This window comes from Oncorhynchus mykiss, chromosome 9, assembly GCF_057628025.1.
Source record: "Oncorhynchus mykiss isolate SJ-2025 chromosome 9, ASM5762802v1, whole genome shotgun sequence".
Taxonomy (NCBI): Eukaryota; Metazoa; Chordata; class Actinopteri; order Salmoniformes; family Salmonidae; genus Oncorhynchus; species Oncorhynchus mykiss.
In genome coordinates this window covers 57943406-57962279 of record NC_143030.1, presented here as the reverse complement: position 1 = coordinate 57962279, position 18874 = coordinate 57943406, and the positions used below count along the sequence as shown (strand labels likewise).

Genomic DNA, 18874 nt, shown 5'->3' with positions numbered 1-18874 from the left:
AAACAAGATTCTCTGATCTGATGAAACCCAAGATGAAACTCTTTGGCCAGAATATAAAAGGGTCACGTCTGGAGGAAATCTGGCACCATCCCTACGGTGAAGCATGGTGGTGGCAGCATCATGCTGTGGGGATATTTTTCAGCGGCAGGGACTGGGAGACGAGTCAGGATCGAAGGAAAGAAGGAAGAACGGAGCAAAGTACAGAGAGATCCTTGATTAAAACCTGCTCCGGAGTGCTCAGAACAAGGGCGAAGATTGACCTTCAACAACCCTAAGCACACAGCCTGATTACACCCCCTCCACCCAACATAATATACTAGGCTTACCTTGAAGAGCTGCTCCTCGGTCTCTCTGAAGACGTGGATCATGAGCAGTAGCAGGTGATTGTTGTCCACCCTGAAACAGCCACACAATCAGAATCGCCCCAAAAAAGGCTTAACAGTTATGTAATTTTGTGCACGACCGACAGATTTCCGATCGAAATGCTAGTAATAGATCTGTCATTCTGATTGCTTCCCTTCAGTAAGTTTCATTTGTTTATTTTGACTTTCAGTTTTGTACATCAGACTCATACAGCTACAAAAACAAGCTATTTCTTCCAAGATAGATTTTTTTGTTATTGAAAAAGATGGTACAATGATTCTCTACACTATACATTGCTTGTTATGTCACAAACTGAAATCAGGTGGACATTAAAAAAAAAAATTGTGCCTTTAAAAAACGCTAGAGTCGATGTCTGCCTTGCAGCAATCTAACTTGCATAGTAACAAAAATCACCATCAAAATCAGTCTATTTTTTTTTGTTGTTGCATGAGCTGCATCTCAATCCACCACATCCACCAACAGTGGCCTTCCGCATCTGCGGTGGAACGTGGCCGAGCTAGAGCGGTGTTTGTCAGACAGTGAGGCAACCCAAAAATCGGTGTTGTCGCTAAAGTGTCTGTAGTGTCTGAATGGTTTGGCCTACAAACTAATAATCTGGCCACTCTACGTAAAGATGAGACTCATGAACACGATGGTGTTCTCTGTTTCGCTCTACGGCCAAAAGCGTCATGGAACTCGACTGAAGTTGGTACCGCTTATCTGCCAACTTCTGCCTGTTGCGTCCGAACAGTTTGAGCTACGCACTAATATGACCCCTCTATGGAAAGGTTAGACTCTCACTAGCACGTACATGTCGGAAAATGAGGGTATAAACAGAGTGTACAAAATATTAGGAACACATTCCTAATATTGAGTTGAACCCCCTTTTGCCCTTAGAACTTACTCAATTCGTCAGGGCATGGACTCCACAAGGTGTCAAAAGCGTTCCACAGTGATACTGGCATATGGTGAGACTCCAATGCTTCCCACAGTTGCGTCAAGTTGACTCGACTTCCTTTGGGTGGTGGATTATTCTTGACAGACATGGGAAACTGAGTGTGAAAAATCCAGCAGCTATGCGCCTGGCACCTACTACCATACCCTGTTCAAAGAAACAAACCTTTGGCCTTGTCCACTCACCCTCTGAATAGCACACATACTTCCAGTTCCTCTGTGTCCAAATAACTAAAGACTTAAAAATGGTCCAAGCACACACGTACAAAAGGTGCGACAGCGCCTCTTTCCCCTCAGGAGGCTGAAAAAGTTTGGCATGGGCCCTTAAATCCTCAAAAACTTCTACAGTAGTACCATTGAGAGCATCTTGACTGGCTGCATCACTGCCTGGTATGGTGCTAGAGGGTGGTGCGGACAGCCCAGTACATCACTGGGGCCGAGCTCCTGCCATCCAGGACATATAAAATGCATTCGGAAAGTATTCAGACCCCTTCACTTTTTCCACTTTGTTACATTATAGGCTTATTCTAAAAATTATTAAAGAATAAATAATCCCCATCAATTGAAATACAATACTCCATAATGACAAAACAAAAACAGGTCTAGACATTTTGCTAATTTAGTACAAATGTTAAACTGAAATATCATAATTACTTAAGTATTCAGACCCTTAACACAGTACTTTGTTGAAGCACCTTTGGCAGCAATTATAGATCCTCTCAAGCTCTGTCAGGTTGGATGGGGAGCGTCGCCCCACAGCTACTTTCAGGTCTCACCAGAGATGTTCGATCAGGTTCAAGTTTGGGCTGTGGCTGGGCCACTCAAGGAAATTGAGAGTAGAGGTCGACCGATTATGATTTTTCAACGCCGATACCGATTATTGGAGGACAAAAAAAAATGCCAGTGCCGATTAAATCGGCCGATTTTTTAAACTTTATTTGTAATAACGACAATTACAACAATACTGAATGAACACTTATTTTAACTTAATATAATACAGCAATAAAATCAATTTAGCCTCAAATAAATAATGAAACATGTTCGATTTGGTTTAAATAATGCAAAAACAAAAGTGTTGGAGAAGAAAGTAAAAGTGCAATATGTGCCATGTAAGAAAGCTAAAGTTTAAGTTCCTTGCTCAGAACATAAGAACATATAAAAGCTGGTGGTTCCTTTTAACATGAGTCTTCAATATTCCCAGGTAAGAAGTTTTAGGTTGTAGTTATTATAGGAATTATAGGACTATTTCTCTCTATACCATTTGTATTTCATATACCTTTGACTTTTGGTCAATTGGCACTTTAGTATTGCCAGTGTAACGGTCTAGCTTCCGTACCTCTCCTCGCTCCTACCTGGGCTCGGACCAGGAACACAACAGCCACCATCGAAGCAGCGTTACCCATGCAGAGCAAGGGGAACAACTACTCCAAGTCTCAAGGCGAGTGATGTTTGAAACGCTATTAGTGCACACCCCGCTAACTAGCTAGCCATTTCACATCACATCTTTACACCCGCCTAATCTCGGGAGTCGATAGGCTTGAGGTCATAAACAGCAGAGCTGCTAGCAAAACGCACAAAAGTGCTGTTTGAATGAATGCTTATGAGCCTGCTGGTGCCTACCATCGCTCAGTCAGACTGCTCTATCAAATCATAGACTTAATTATAACATAATAACACACAGAAATGCGAGCCTTAGGTCATTAATATGGTCGAATCCGGAAACTATCATCTCGAAAACAAGACGTTTATTCTTTCAGTGAAATACGGAACCGTTACGTATTTTATCTAACGGGTGGCATCCATCAGTCTAAATATTCCTGTTACATTGCACAACCTTCAGTGTTATGTCATAATTACGTAAAATTCTGGCAAATTAGTTCTCAATGAGCCAGGCGGCCAAAACTGTTGCATATATCCTGACTCTGCATGCAATGAACGCAAGAGAAGTGACACAATTTCACCTGGTTAATATTGCCTGCTAACCTGGATTTCTTTTAGCTAAATATGCAGGTTTAAAATTATATACTTCTGTGTATAGATTTTAAGAAAGGCATTGGTGTTTATGGTTAGGTACACATTGGAGCAACGACAGTCCTTTTTCGCGAATGCGCACTGCATCGATTATATGCAAAGCAGGACACGCTAGATAAACTAGTAATATCAATAACCATATGTAGTTATATTTAGTGATTATGATTGATTAAGTTTTATGCTAGCTAGCAACTTACCTTGGCTTCTTACTGCATTCGCGTAACAGGCGGGCTCCTCGTGAGGCAGGTGGTTAGAGCGTTGGACTAGTTAACCGTAAGGTTACAAGACTGAATCCCTGAGCTGACAAGGTAAAAACCTGTCATTCTGCCCCTGAACGAGGCAGTTAACCAACCGTTCCTAGGTCGTCATTGAAAATAAGAATGTGTTCTTAACTGACTTGCCTAGTTAAATAAAGATTAAATAAAAGGCGTAAAATAAAATAAAAACCGGCAAAAATCGGCATCCAAAATTACCGATTTCCGATTGTTATGAAAACTTGAAATCGGCCTTAGTTAATCAGACATTCCGATTAATCGGTCGAACTCTAATTCAGAGACTCCCAAAGACGCACCTGCATTGTCTTGGCTGTATGCTTAGGGTCGTTGTCCTGTTGGAAGGTGAACTTTTGCCCCAGTCTGAGGTCCTGCGTGCTCTGGAGCAGGTTTTCATTAAGGATCTCTCTGTACTTTGCTCTGTTCATCTTTCCCTCGATCCTGAATAGTCTCCTAGTCCCTGCTGCTGAAAAACAATCCCCAAAGATGATGCTGCCACCACTAAGATTCACCAAAGGGATGGTATTGGCCAGGTGATGAGCAGTGCCTGGTTTCCTCCAGACGTGACACTTGGTATTCAGGCCAAAGAGTTCAATCTTGGTTGTATCAGACCAGAGAATCTTGTTTCTCATGGTCTGAGAGTCCATTAGGTGCCTTTTGGCAAACTCCAAGCGGGCTATCATGTGCCTTTTATGAAGGAGTGTGTTCCATCTGGCCACTGTACCATAAAAGGCCTGCTTGGTGGAGTTCTGCAGAAATGGTTGTCCTTCTGGAAGGTTCTCCCATCTCCACAGAGGAACTCTGGATCTCTGTCAGTGACCATCAGGCTCTTGGTCACCTCCCTGACCATCGGGTTCTTGTTCACCTCCCTGACCAAGGCCCTTCTCACCCGATTGCTCCTTTTGGCCAGGCTGTCAGCTCTAGGAAGAGTCTTGGTGGTTCCAAACTTCTTCCATTTAAAAATGATGGAGGCCACTGTGTTCTTTGGGACCTTCAATGCTGCATAAAATGTGTTGGTACCCTTCCCCAGATCTATGCCTTGACACAATCCTGTCTCAGAGTACTACAGACAATTCCTTTGACCTCAAGGTTTGGTTTTTGCTCTGACATGCACTGTCAACTGTGGGACCTTATATAGACAGGTGTGCCTTTCCAAATCATGTCCAATTAATTGAATTTACCACAGGGGGACTCCAAGTTGTAGAAACATCACAGGGATGATCAATGGAAAAAGGATGCGCCTGAGGTCAATTTCGGGTCTCATAGCAAAGGGTCTGAATACTAATGTTTTGCAAACATTTCTAAAAACCTGTTTTCACTGTCATTATGGGGTATTGTGTGTAGATTAAATAAATACATCCTCAATCGATTTTAGAATAAGGCTGTAATGTAACAAAATGTGGACAAAGTGAAGGGGTCTGAATACTTTCTGAAAGCACTGTTTGTCAGACGGTGTGGAAGGAAGGCCAGTAAAATCGTTAAAGACTCCAACCACCCAAGCCATAGACTATTCTCTCCTCTTCCACACGGCAAATAGCTACACAGACTGAGTTAACCTTGCATCTTTATTGACCTTTTATTTTTACACTGTCTATATGCACACTCACAGGCCCTACACTCACTCCATCATCTGCTCACTCACACATAATATGTACTCTACACACACACACCCACTCACATACAAGCTGCAGCTACTCTGTTCATCTTATATCCTTTTGCCTAGTCACCTTACCCCTATACATACTGTATCTACCCTCCATCACTCCAGTATCCGGTGTAGGACGTCAATGTAAATAATAATTTGTTCTTAACTGACTTAACCTATTTAAAATATATATATACAGTGGGGCAAAAAAGTATTTAGTCAGCCACCAATTGTGCAAGTTCTCCCACTTAAAAATATGAGAGGCCTGTAATCTTCATCATAGGTACATTTCAACTATGACAGACAAAATTAGAAAAAAAAATTCAGAAAATCACATTGTAGGATTTTCAATGAATTTATTTGCAAATTATGGTGGAAAATAAGTATTTGGTCAATAAGAAAGGTTTCTCAATACTTTGTTATATACCCTTTGTTGGCAATGACAGAGGTCAAACGTTTTCTGTAAGTCTTCACAAGGTTTTCACACACTGTTGCTGGTATTTTGTCCCATTCATGCAGATCTCCTCTAGAGCAGTGATGTTTTGGGGCTGTTGCTGGGCAACACGGACTTTCAACTCCCTCCAAAGATTTTCTATGGGGTTGAGATCTGGAGACCGCCTAGGCCACTCCAGGACCTTGAAATGCTTCTTACGAAGCCACTCCTTCGTTGTCCGGGCGGTGTGTTTGGGATCATTGTCATGCTGAAAGACCCAGCCACGTTTCATCTTCAATGCCCTTGCTGATGGAAGGAGGTTTTCACTCAAAATCTCACGATACATGGCCCTATTCATTCTTTCCTTTACACGGATCAGTCGTCCTGGTCCCTTTGCAGAAAAACAGCCCCAAAGCATGATGTTTCCACCCCCATGCTTCACAGTAGGTATGGTGTTCTTTGGATGCAACTCAGCATTCTTTGTCCTCCAAACACGACGAGTTGAGTTTTTACCAAAAAGTTATATTTTGGTTTCATCTGACCATATGACATTCTCCCAATCTTCTTCTGGATCATCCAAATGCTCTCTAGCAAATTTCAGATGGGCCTGGACATGTACTGGCTTAAGCAGGGGGACACGTCTGGCACTGCAGGATTTGAGTCCCTGGCGGCGTAGTGTGTTACTGATGGTAGGCTTTGTTACTTTGGTCCCAGCTCTCTGCAGGTCATTCACTAGGTCCCCCCGTGTGGTTCTGGGATTTTTGCTCACCGTTCTTGTGATCATTTGGACCCCACGGGGTGAGATCTTGCGTGGAGCCCCAGATCAAGGGAGATTATCAGTGGTCTTGTATGTCTTCCATTTCCTAATAATTGCTCCCACAGTTGATTTCTTCAAACCAAGCTGCTTACCTATTGCAGATTCAGTCTTCCCAGCCTGGTGCAAGTCTACAATTTTGTTTCTGGTGTCCTTTGACAGCTCTTTGGTCTTGGCCATAGTGGAGTTTGGAGTGTGACTGTTTGAGGTTGTGGACAGGTGTTTTTTATACTGATAACAAGTTCAAACAGGTGCCATTAATACGAGTAACGAGTGGAGGACAGAGAAGCCTCTTAAAGAAGAAGTTACAGGTCTGTGAGAGCCAGAAATCTTGCTTGTTTGTAGGTGACCAAATACTTATTTTCCACCATAACTTGCAAATAAATTCATTAAAAATCCTACAATGTGATTTTCTGGATTTTTTTCCCTCATTTTGTCTGTCATAGTTGAAGTGTACCTATGATGAAAATTACAGGCCTCTCTCATCTTTTTAAGTGGGAGAACTTGCACAATTGGTGGCTGACTAAATACTTTTTTGCCCCGCTGTATAGCGAAATCCCTGCTCCTTGTAAATCCCTGTAAATATGCTATTGGAACTTTACCATGTATATAGTATGCTTACTTAGTTATTGTGTTCTTCATATTTCTTATTTATTGTGTGTTTTACTAGTATTACATTATTATTGATTATTGCAAAAATCCTTCTTTAACCTGTCTCCTCCCCGTTCATCTACACTGATTGAAGTGGATTCATAGCTTTCACATGGATTCCCCAGGTCAAGAGCAGGTGTTCCTAATGTTTTTACTCAGTGTATTATGGAAGTAGTTTAGTGCCCAAAACAATTGGTTAAATATGGGTAAAAAATGTAATCATTTCTTACATTTTTAAAATAATCGCTCAGATATAGGACAGACACTTAAAAGTGTATGAATCTATTATTCAATTCGTTTATATGGGTTAATTCGTGGCCAAATTCAATGTTTCAAATACATGTTTTATATATTCTTTTGATACCTAAATGGGTTCTAAAATTCTAAATAAAATAGCTCAATGATCCTTGGTATGACCATCTTAAAACAGTTATATGTTAGCAGGGTAGAACATCCCCCCCAGCTTAGACAATGATTAAAAAAGGTTCCATTCATGGTTCACCCAAACATGTGTAATTAATCTCCCAACTCACTTGAATTCTGCAGAATGGGAGTTTTCTGTTGGACTGAGCCTGTCCTCTTCAGTTTCTCCAGCAGGCAATCCATTCTCGACCACCCCTGCCTCCTCTAAGAAGGGGTCCTGTTCTGGTGGTGCCTCTGCCTCTCTCTCATCTTCATGGCCACCAGGAAGAGCCTGCGGCTGGCCATGCCCTGCAGTGTCATGGTGGCCACCACGCGTGGCAGCAGCATCTGAACTGTGGGGGATAAAGCAGTAAAAGTCTGCAGGGGCCGGAGGGGCCTGCAGGAAGCTGGGGCTCGGGGCCAGAGCAGGGCGCAGGAGGGGGGCCCCAGCTTCCGAGTCAGGCGGCTCAATAATCGGATCCCCCCGAAAGGGCTGCTGCCCCGGGGGCTGGGAGTTGGCTTCAGGGCTGACAGAGGAGGACCTTCTAGGGAGGGAACTCTGATGGGTCTTCTCCCCCTCCTCATCTTCTTCCTCTCTGTCTGGTCGCCACCAGGCCTGCCCCCCGTCCAGAGCTCCATTGAGCCGGTTCATAACATCACGTAGGGGCTGGCCCACACTGTCCATGGAGGTGTCAGTCATCTCCGGCAGCCGCAGGAGACCCTCTGACTCATCCTCCTCCTGGCCTTCCTCATCCCCCATCCCTCTCCTTCTCCTCACTGTCTCGGCCCCTGAGCCCTGCGGCGGCCCCACAGAGGGGCTACAGGAGTCTCCATCCAGCCCCTCTCCCCCTCTCGCCTGGGTTCCATCTTCTACTTCCGCTTGCTCGGAGGCCGCTGTGTTCTGTTCACTGCTCACCGTGGAGTTGCTGGAGCCCTTCACGACATGGCGCTTCTTGGCTGGCTTCCTTCGTCTGGCCATCCTGGTGGAAAGAAAAGCAGTACGTCATAATAGTTAGTCCATGTGTACTCCTCCTAGGTCCATATGAATTCCTAAAATTTCACAAGCCAAAAAGCTAGGTGACTTGCTGACCTGTATGAGTGTGCCAATAAATGAGGGCTTCGCTTGACCTGATAACCCCGATGTTTGTTGAGCTAAAATGAAGTTGGAACATGCCATTTGTATTCAATAACTCCAAGCTCTGTGTGTTGAGGCTGAGAAAAAGTGTGGGCAACATAAACCTGATAACCAGTTAGTGGCTAAGCAGCTAACTAGCCTAAATCTCATGTAGTTTTACCCATAGAGACTAATGTTAGGAGTGTGTGCTGTACCTGATAACCTCCAGCTCGTTGCTGGTGCTCTCCGTGTCGTCCACGGTGGTGGTGGTGTCGTGGGAGTGGCGGCTAGCAGTGTGGACGGGGGTGATGTCGGCCGAGGTGTTGTTGTCTGAGTCCTCGTTGAAGGGGTTGTGTCTGGTGGGGCTGCGGGGCGGGGAAGTTCCCCTCACTGGCATGATGGCAGCCCGGAGAATCACAGAATCTTTGAAGACCGTCTGAAGGTCTGAGGCGCTGGAGCAAGGACAGATAACCGGGTCGGTGAGGTCACCCTCTGCGGCAGGACGGGAGAGGAACACACACAGTAAACAAAATAGCAGAACATTCACACATACAGTATGCTACAGATACTGTACACATTCTGGATCCAAATAATGAGAATGGATACTGGTGGTGCTTTGGCTGGGACAGGGATTAGGGCATGCAACCACACATTTCCCACAGGATGCACAGGACAAAGACAGGCAGGCAGAAAAAAAGACATTATTTTTGAGTGACAGGCATTGGTGAAACTATGTCAAATGAATGCAGTGACAGTTTATTTTATTTATCCGTTATTTTACCAGATAAGTTGACTGAGAACACGTTGTGTTCTCATTTGCAGCAACGACCTGGGGAATAGTTACAGGGGAGAGGAGGGGGATTATTGTAAACTGGGGATTATTAGGTGACCGTGATGGTTTGAGGGCCAGATTGGGAATTTAGCCAGGACACCGGAGTTAACACCCCATCTCTTACGATAAGTGCCATGGGATCTTTAATGACCTCAGAGAGTCAGGAAACACGTTTAACGTCCCATCCGAAAGACGGCACCCTACACAGGACAGTGTCCCCAATCACTGCCCTGGGGCATTGGGATATTTTTTTAGACCAGAGGAAAGAGTGCCTCCTACTGGTCCTCCAACACCACTTCCAGCAGCATCTGGTCTCCCATCCAGGAACTGACCAGGACCAACCCTGCTTAGCTTCAGAAGCAAGCCAGCAGTGGTATGCAGTGCTATAGTACATGCTACAGTTGGTGGCAAAAGCTTTGAAGGCAGAGTTGAACGTAGAACAAAGCCATGCAATCCAATGGTTCCAATGAGAAATAGAGGATATACCACATATATGCCGGCAGACACCAAACAGAGTGAGTACCAGCTACATCAGGCATTGCAGTTCTCTAGTATTATTCCACATCAATGCTGCGTAAGCTTCAAGGTCACGTCTTGTAAAATAAAGGTTGAGTGGTTAATTAAAACATAATAGACAACATTAACAATTCACCAGTGCATAGAAATGTCTGCTTAGAAAATAACTTACCTGGCAATAAAATCGTATGAAATGTTGGCAATAGTGCCACATTTTCTTGCATAAAGGTGATTCAGTAGTGTCTTAAAAGATAAGTGTAAAAGCACAGCAACAGTGGATTTTAATATGCTTATGAATCCATCTAGCCTACTTCCCAATAAACTAAAGTGCATAAAACAGAAGCCCCTTCATTGACTTCTCTACCATTTCCCTCTCAGCATTGATATTGCAATTGAGATACTCCAATTAAACCACTGACTACACAGAGGACCAGAATGCATTGAGCACACACTGTGGGATGGAGGACATGCATGATGCTGTGATCGGGGAGGAAGGGAGGAGAGGGGTAACCATGTCCCACCTTCCCAGTCTGCAGCTTGCTGCAACACGGGGAAGATGTCACCGAAATCATAATCTAAAAAGGAGGGATAAGACTCAACGTTAGAACTGGAAGGCCCGAGACAGAGGTAGAAAATGTGACATATGAGAGAAATATGATACACTTGATGAGAACAGTTACTGGTATGGATAGGCAGAGAAAACTACAAATGAATGGGGGCTCAACGGTTTATGGAAAGTGACAGGAGATAAAGCATTCACACCCTGGAGTTCATATACTGTGCCATGTGATCAATGAAGAGCACTTCAATGTGAGTGCTAAGCGACTATTTCTACATTAAAACCCATGAGCCACAAGTGTCTTCCTGATCGATCCAACTTCAGCATCAATACTTCATTACTTGACAAACCAGCCTATGAATTAGACTAGTGACACCACATAAGACAGACGGGGAGAGACGGGGTGGAGAGAAAAGACAGAGGTGGAGAAGGAGAAAATGAAAGAGATGGATAGGTGGAGCCCGACCTTCGCTGGACGGGGCGATGGCGCTGTCGTCCCACTCCAGGTTGGTAGAGGTGAGGGAGGTGAAGGAGAGCAGAGAAAGGCTGTCAGAGCTGGGAAGGCGCTCCTCAAAGTCCAGCAGATTCTGGGGCTTGTAGTACTCCGGCATGTAGGGTGCCACATCCAAGTAAGGGACATCCTAACATCCAGAAAACAATTGGGGTTTGAGAGTGTTCTTGATGTTACATCACACATCCCCTTTTGACTGAACTATTTATTAGTTTTACACACAAACCAAATACTATGTTTAGATGATTTGGTTAAAGCCTGAACCGTTGGAAGTGTATTAATGTGAATTATAATGGTTGTAAAGCACTGTCTAATAACTGACCAACTCCAGATCAAAGCGAATGAACTCCAGTCCCGACACCAATGTGAGGAAGAGTGTGAGGTGATCATGGCTGCACACCAATGCATTTCTGGGAAGAGATTCAAAGCAGATGGTTTATGTACAATAAGGGTTATACGCATTAGTCATACAGACACACTTTCATACTCATCATATGCTGCTGCTACTCTGTTCATCATTTTACTCTTATTAACTATCCTTATGCCTAGTCACTAAACCCTGCCTTTATGTAAACTCAACAACAACAAAAATCTCCCTTTTTCAGGAACGTCTTTCAAAGATAATCCAAACAACTTCACAGATCTTCATAGTAAAAGGTTTAAACACCGTTTCTCATGCGTGTTCAATGAACCATAAACAATTAATGAACATACACCTGTGGAAGAGTCATTAAGACACTAACAGCTTACAGACGGTAGGCAATAAAGGTCACAGTTATGAAAACTTAGGACACTAAAGAGGCCTTTCTCCTGACTCTGAAAAACACCAAAAGAAAGATGCCCAGGGTCCCTGCTCATCTGCGTGAACGTGCCTTAGGCATGCTGCAAGGAGGCATGAGGACTGCAGATGTGGCCAGGGAAATTAATTGCAATGTCCGTACTGAGACTCCTAAGACAGCGCTACAGGGAGACAGGACGGACAGCTGATCGTCCTCGCAGTGGCAGACCACGTGTAACACATGCACAGGATCGATACATCCCAACATCACAACTGCAGGACAGGTACAGGATGGCAACAACTGCCCGAGTTACACCAGGAACGCACAATCCCTCCATCAGTGCTCAGACTGTCCGCAATAGGCTGAGAGAGGCTGGACTGAGGGCTTGTAGGCCTGTTGTAAGGCAGGTCCTCAACAGACATCACCAGCAACAATGTCGCCTATGGGCACAAACCCACCGTCCCTGGACCAGACAGGACTGGCAAAAAGTGCTCTTCACTGACGAGTCACGGTTTTGTCTCACTAGGGGTGATGGTCTGATTTGTGTTTATCGTTGAAGGATTGAGCGTTACACCGAGGTCTGTACTTAGGAGCGGGATCAATTTGGAGGTGGAGGGTCCGTCATGGTCTGGGGCAGTGTGTCACAGCATCATCGGATTGAGCTTGTTGTCATTTCAGGCAATCTCAATGCTGTGCATTACAGGGAAGACATCCTCCTCCCCCATGTGGTACCCTTCCTGCAGGCTCATCCTGACATGGCCCTCCAGCATGACAATGCCACCAGCCATACTGCTTGTTCTGTGCGTGATTTCCTGCAAGACAGGAATGCCAGTGTTCTGCCATGGCCAGTGAAGAGCGCAGATCTCAATCTCATTGAGTACATCTGGGACCCGTTGGATCAGAGGATGAGGGCTAGGGCAATTCCCTGCAGAAATGTCCGGAAACTTGCAGGTGCCTTGGTGGAAGAGCAGGGTAACATCTCACAGCAAGAACTGGCAAATCCATGAGGAGGAGATGCACTGTAGTACTTAATGCACCTGGTGGCCACACCAGATACTGACTGTTACTTTTGATTTTGACCCCCCCTTGTTCGGGGACACTTTCCATTTATGTTAGTCACATGTCTGTGGAACTTGTTCAACTTATGTCTCAGTTGTTGAATCTTGTTATGTTCATACAAATATTTACACATGTTAAGTTTGCTGAAAATAAAACGCAACATCCTCTCACTGCCAACTGCGACAATGAGCTCACACTCTGGCTGAGTGTGAGCTCCGGCAAAGGTCATGAATTTTTTCTCTCTGTACATTCAAGACCAGTTGGAGACCATAAAGGGAGTCCTGCGGTAACTGAAAAGCAGTCTGGAGACCTTCAACAGCCTGAACCAGAGAAGGAGAACATTAATAAATGACTAGCATCTGCATATAGATGCAACTTCGGTTGCATCCCATTTCCCAAATGCTGTCACTTGCCACTGGCCTAGCTGCAGCTTTGGTGATGTGCCCTGATCTAAAGCCAGACTGAACTGCTCTCAGTATGTTCCTTTCAATTAAATACGTTTTTTAACTGTGTGTTCATCGGGGATTCAAAGACCTTGGCCAGGATATGGAGTTTAGAGATAGGATGATAGTTATTAGCATCTGAGGAATCTTGCTAATATAAGCGGATTTCCAAATGCTGGGTATGGAATTGGTCAAGCGACTCAAGTTGACAATGTGAGCCACAGGTTCAGTAATAATACCAGCTGCTATCTTTTAGAGGTAGGAGGGATCCAGGTTGTCTGGACCTGCAAATTTTTTAGTGTCTCTTGTCTGTAGAGCTTTACAGACCTTAGCATAAGAAACAGGCTCAAAATGTAAATGGTTCACAAGGGCATTTCATTTACAGTAACAGAGCTTACATTAGAAGCCTGAGCTTCTGAGACATTATAAAAAACGTACAGCATGCAGTTGAAGTTTACATACACTTAGGTTGGAGTCATTAAAACTCGCTTTCAACCAATCCACAAATTTCTTGTTATCAAACTATAGTTATGGCAAGTCACTAAGGACATCTACTTTGTGCACAACACAAGTAATTGTTTACAGACAGATTGTTTCACTTATAATTCACTGTATCCCAATTCCAGTGGGTCAGAGGTTTACATACACTAAGTTGACTGTGCCTTTAAACAGCTTGGAAAATTCCAGAAAATGATGTCATGGCTTTAGAAGCTTCTGATAGGCTAATTGACATCGTTTGAATCAATTTGAGGTGTACCTGTAGATGTATTTCAAGGCCTACTTTCAAACTCAGTGCCTCTTTGCTTGACATCATGGGAAAATCAAAAGAAATCAGCCAAGACCTCAGAAAATAAATTGTAGACCTCAACAAGTCTGGTTCATCCCTTGGGAGCAATTTCCAAATGCCTGAAGGTACCACGTTCATCTGTACAAACAATAGTACACAAGTATAAACACCATGGGACCACGCAGCTGTCATACTGCTCAAGAAGGAGACATGTTCTGTCTCTGTTACAGATACAGGTATCCTGTGTATGTGTATACTGTGTTATTTTCTCTCCTTCTCCCCTCACAGGTGAAAATCATCACTCCCCAATCAGTCACCAATCCAATCATCAATCAGAAGACACACCTCCTCCTGTTTCCTACCCTATCACAGTTCCTTTCCCTTGGTTTAAAAACCCCATCAGTTGTTTACTCTAGAGCGCAATCTCTCTGTAAATGCCATGTCTGTAGGTCTCTGTGTTTTACTCTCTGTGTCTTAACCTCTCTTTTGTTTGAGCACCTCCATAGCACTTTGTCATCACCTGTGAGTATTGTTTTGGTTATGGTGTTTGTTTGTTTGCAGGTGGGAAAAGGGAAAACCAAGACAAGTCGCCCATGGGCATACACTACCCGTAGGTAAAACAGGGCGGACCACCCACTATTTTTGGTTGGTTAGTTAGCTGTTGTTAAAGTAGGCTAGTCTAGCTTAGGGGTGTTTTTGAATACTTATTGTTTCTTTCCTTGGGTCCAGCTCAGCCCCTTTTCCTGCTCCCCCATTACCGTGTGTTTACAAATAAACCTTGAGTTTGACGGTAGATTTCCAGTTGTCGTAGTTATTTCGTTCTCACTTTTACTTTGTCACTATTATAATTTGCATAAGTTATGTTACGGGTCTCATTACCATCCCCCTAGACTGTCGGGCCAAAAGGGATTCGTAACAGTCTCCAAGAGATGAACGTACTTTGGTGCGAAAAGTGCATATCAATCTCAGAACAACAGCAAAGGACCTTGTGAAGATCCTGGAGGAAATAGGTACAAAAGTGTCTATCCACAGTAAAACGAGTCCTATATCGACATAACCTGAAAGGCCGCTCAGCAAGGAAGAAGCCACTGCTCCAAAACCGCCATAAAAAAGCCAGACTACGGTTTGCAACTGTACATAGGGACAAAGATCGTACTTTTTGGAGAAATGTCCTCCGGTCGGCTGAAACAAAAATAGAACTGTTTGGCCATAATGACCATCGTTATGTTTGATGGGAAAAGGGGGATGCTTGCAAGCCGACGAACACCATCCCAACAGTGAAGCACGGGGGTAGCAGCATCATGTTGTGGGGGTGCTTTGATGCAGGAGGGACTGGTGCACTTCACAAAATAGACAGCATCATGAGGGGAAATTATGTGGATATATTGAAGTATCTCAAGACATCAGTCAGGACGTTAAAGCTTGGTCACAAATGGGTCTTCCAAATGGACAATGACCCCAAGCATACTTCCAAAGTTGTGGCAAAATGGCTTAAGGACAACCAAGTCAAGGTATTGGAGTGGCCATCAAAGCCCTGACCTCATTCCTATAGAAAATGTGTGGTCAGAACTGAAAAAGCGTGTGAGCGCAAAGAGGCCTTACTAACCTGTCTGTTACACCAGCTATGTCAGGAGGAACGGGCGAAAATAGACCCAACCTATTGTGGGAAGCTTGTTGAAGGCTACCCGAAACGTTTGACCCAAGTTAAACAATCTAAAGGCAATGCTACCAAATACTAATTGAGTGTATGTAATCTTCTGACCCACTGGGAATGTGATGAAAGAAATAAAAGCTGAAATAATTCTCACTACTATTATTCTGACATTTCACATTCTTAAAATAAAGTGGTGATCCTAACTGATCTAAGACAGGCAATTTATACAAGGATTAAATGTCAGGAATTGTGAAAAACTGAGTTTAAATGTATTTGGCTAAGGTGTATGTAACTTCAACTGTACATGAATTGCTTGTTAACCCCTACAAAATGGGTTTTATCCTTCACTTTATTAGAATCCATCATTAATTGGTCAGGAAGGCCAGAGGAAACATTAGAACCTGACATTGATTTAAAATCCAATTTTATTTGTCACATGCATCTTACAGTGAAATGCTTTCAAGCCCTTAACCAACAATGCAGTTTAAATAAAAAGTAACATAATTAAAGAGCAGCAGTAAAATAACAATAGCGAGGCTATATATAGGGGGTACCAGTACAGAGTCAATGTGCGGGGGCGCCGGTTAGTCGAGGTAATTGAGTTTGATATGTACATGTAGGTAGAGTTAAAAGTGACTATGCATAGATAATAACAAAGTAGCAGCAGCGTAGGGGGGGGGGGGGGGGGGGGGGGATGCTGATAGTCTGGGTAGCGATTTGATTAGATGTTCAGGAGTCTTATGGCTTGGTGGTAGAAGCTGTTTAGAAGCCTCTTGGACCTAGACTTGGCGCTCAGGTACCGCTTGCTGTGCACTAGCAGAGAGAAGTCTGACTTGGGTGGCTGGAGTCTTTAACAAATTTTTAGGGCCTCCCTCTGACAACGCCTAGTATAGAGGTCCTGGATGGCAGGAAGCTTGGCCGCAGTCATGTACTGGGCTGCATGTACTACCCTCTGCCTTGCGGTCAGAGGGCGAGCAGTTGCCATACCAGGCAGTGATGCAACCAGTCACGATGCTATCGATGGTGCAGCTGTAAAACCTTTTGAGGATCTGAGGACCATTGCCAAATCTTTTCAGTCTCCTGAGGGGGAATAGGTTTGTGTGTTTGGACCATGTTAGTTTGTTGGTGATGTGGATGCCAAGGAACTTGAAGCTGTCAACCTGCTCAACTACAGCCCCGTTGATGAGAATGAGAGCGTGTTCAGTCCTCCTTTTCCTGTAGTCCACAATCATCTCCTTTATCTTGATCACGTTGAGGGAGAGGTTGTTGTCCTTGTACCACACAGTCAGGTCTCTGACCTCCTCCCTATAGGCTGTCTCGTTGTTGATCAAGCCTACCACCGTTGTGTCATCGGCAAACTTAATGATGGTGTTGGAGTCGTGCCTGGCCGTGCAGTCATGAGTGAACAGGGACTACAGGAGGGGGCTGAGCACGCACGCCTGAAGGGCCCCCGTGTTGAGGATCAGCGTGGCAGATGTGTTGTTACCTACCCTTACCACCTAGGGGCGGCATGTCAGGAAGTCCAGGATCCAGTTGCAGTCAGAGGTGTTTAGTCCCAGTGTCCATAGCTTAGTGATCAGCTTTGAAGGCACTATGGTGTTGAACGCTGAGCTGTAGTCAATGAATAGCATTCTCACATCGGTGTTCCTTTTGTCCAGGCGGGAAAGGGCAGTGTGGAGTGCAATAGAGATTGTATCATCTGTGGATCTGTTGGGGTAGTATGCAAACTGAGTGGGTCTAGGGTTTCTGGGATAATGGTGTTGATGTGAGCCATGACCAACCTTTCAAAGTACTTCATGGCGACAGATGTGAGTGCTATGGGTCAGTGGTCATTTAGGCAGGTTACCTTCGTGATCTTGGGCACAGGGACTATGGTGGTCTGCTTGAAACTGGTTGGTATTACAGACAGGGAGAGGTTGAAAATGTCATTGAAGACACTTGCCAGTTGGTCAGTGCATGCTCGCAGTACACGTCCTGGTAATCCATCTGGCCCGGTGAATGTTGACCTGTTTAAAAAGGTCTTACATCGGCTGCGGAGAGCAGTTTTTCAGTTACCTGAAAACCCTTCCACTGATTCTAAATGTATTCAAAGTGACATGCTTATCACAGATGGACAGAAATTTCTTATAGAAATAGTCCCAGGCAGTGTCAACATCGGGAATCAGACATGTCAATATTAAATGGTACAGATCATGTCAGAACGCTTGCTCATAAAACTGTCTAAAATATATTTTACAAATATAACAGGGTTTGGCTTTGGTCATGTATTTCTAACACAAGCAATTGGACAATGATCATTGACATCATTACAGAATATCCCAGTCGATCCGGTACTGGTACTCCCTGTATTTGCATGTACAGTGCATTCGGTAAGTATCATGCATCATGCTGTGGGGATGTTTTTCAGCGGCAAGGACTGGGATACTGGTCAGCATCAAGGCAAAGATGAACGGAGCAAAGTACAGAGAGATCCATGATGAAAACCTGCTCCAGAGCGCTCAGAACCTCAGACGGGGGGCAAAGGTTTACCTTCCAAAAGGACAACAACCCTAAGCACACAACCAAGAAAACACAAGTTGCTTCAGGACAAGTCTCTGAATGTCCTTGAGTGACCCAGCCAGAGCCCGGACTTGAACCTGATCCAACATCTCTGGAGAGCCCTGAACATAACTGTGCAGTAACGCTCCCCATCCAAACTGACAGTGCTTGAGAGGATCTGCAGAGAATGGGAGAATCTCCCCAAATACAGGTGTGCCAAGCTTGTAGCGTACCCATACCCAAGAAGAATCGAGGCTGTAATCGCTGCCAAGGGTGCTTCAACAAAGTACTGAGTAAAGGCTCTGAATACTTATGTAAATGTGAGGGGGGGGGGGGGGTTGTGTAGATTGATGGGGAAAAAAACAAATCAATTTTAGAATAAGGCTGGTAACGTCAAGGGGTCTGAATTCTGCACTCACTGTATGTATGTATGTATGTATGTATGTATGAATGTATGTATGTACAGTGGGGCAAAAAAGTATTTAGTCAGCCACCAATTGTGCAAATTCTCCCACTT

The 18874-nt window shown here is 44.3% G+C and overlaps 1 protein-coding gene across 8 annotated transcripts in view; it reads right to left on the bottom strand.

Moving 5' to 3' along the window:
• Positions 1-18874, bottom strand: part of LOC110532374 (pleckstrin homology domain-containing family M member 2) — a 56124-nt gene that overhangs the window by 31270 nt on the left and 5980 nt on the right. For 3 of the 8 annotated variants that reach the window (XM_021616223.3, XM_090184697.1, XM_021616225.3), the window contains exons 5-10: positions 11420-11507; positions 11053-11227; positions 10549-10602; positions 8895-9171; positions 7697-8545; positions 327-396 (exon numbers count right to left, since the gene is read on the bottom strand). In XM_021616223.3, coding sequence (XP_021471898.3) covers positions 327-396; positions 7697-8545; positions 8895-9171; positions 10549-10602; positions 11053-11227; positions 11420-11507 — 1513 coding nt within the window. Of the gene's footprint in view, positions 1-326; positions 397-1267; positions 1398-7696; positions 8546-8894; positions 9172-10548; positions 10603-11052; positions 11228-11419; positions 11508-18874 lie in introns of all 8 variants that reach the window. The other 5 variants (XM_021616224.3, XM_090184698.1, XR_016483338.1 and 2 more) reach the window with 4 other exon arrangements.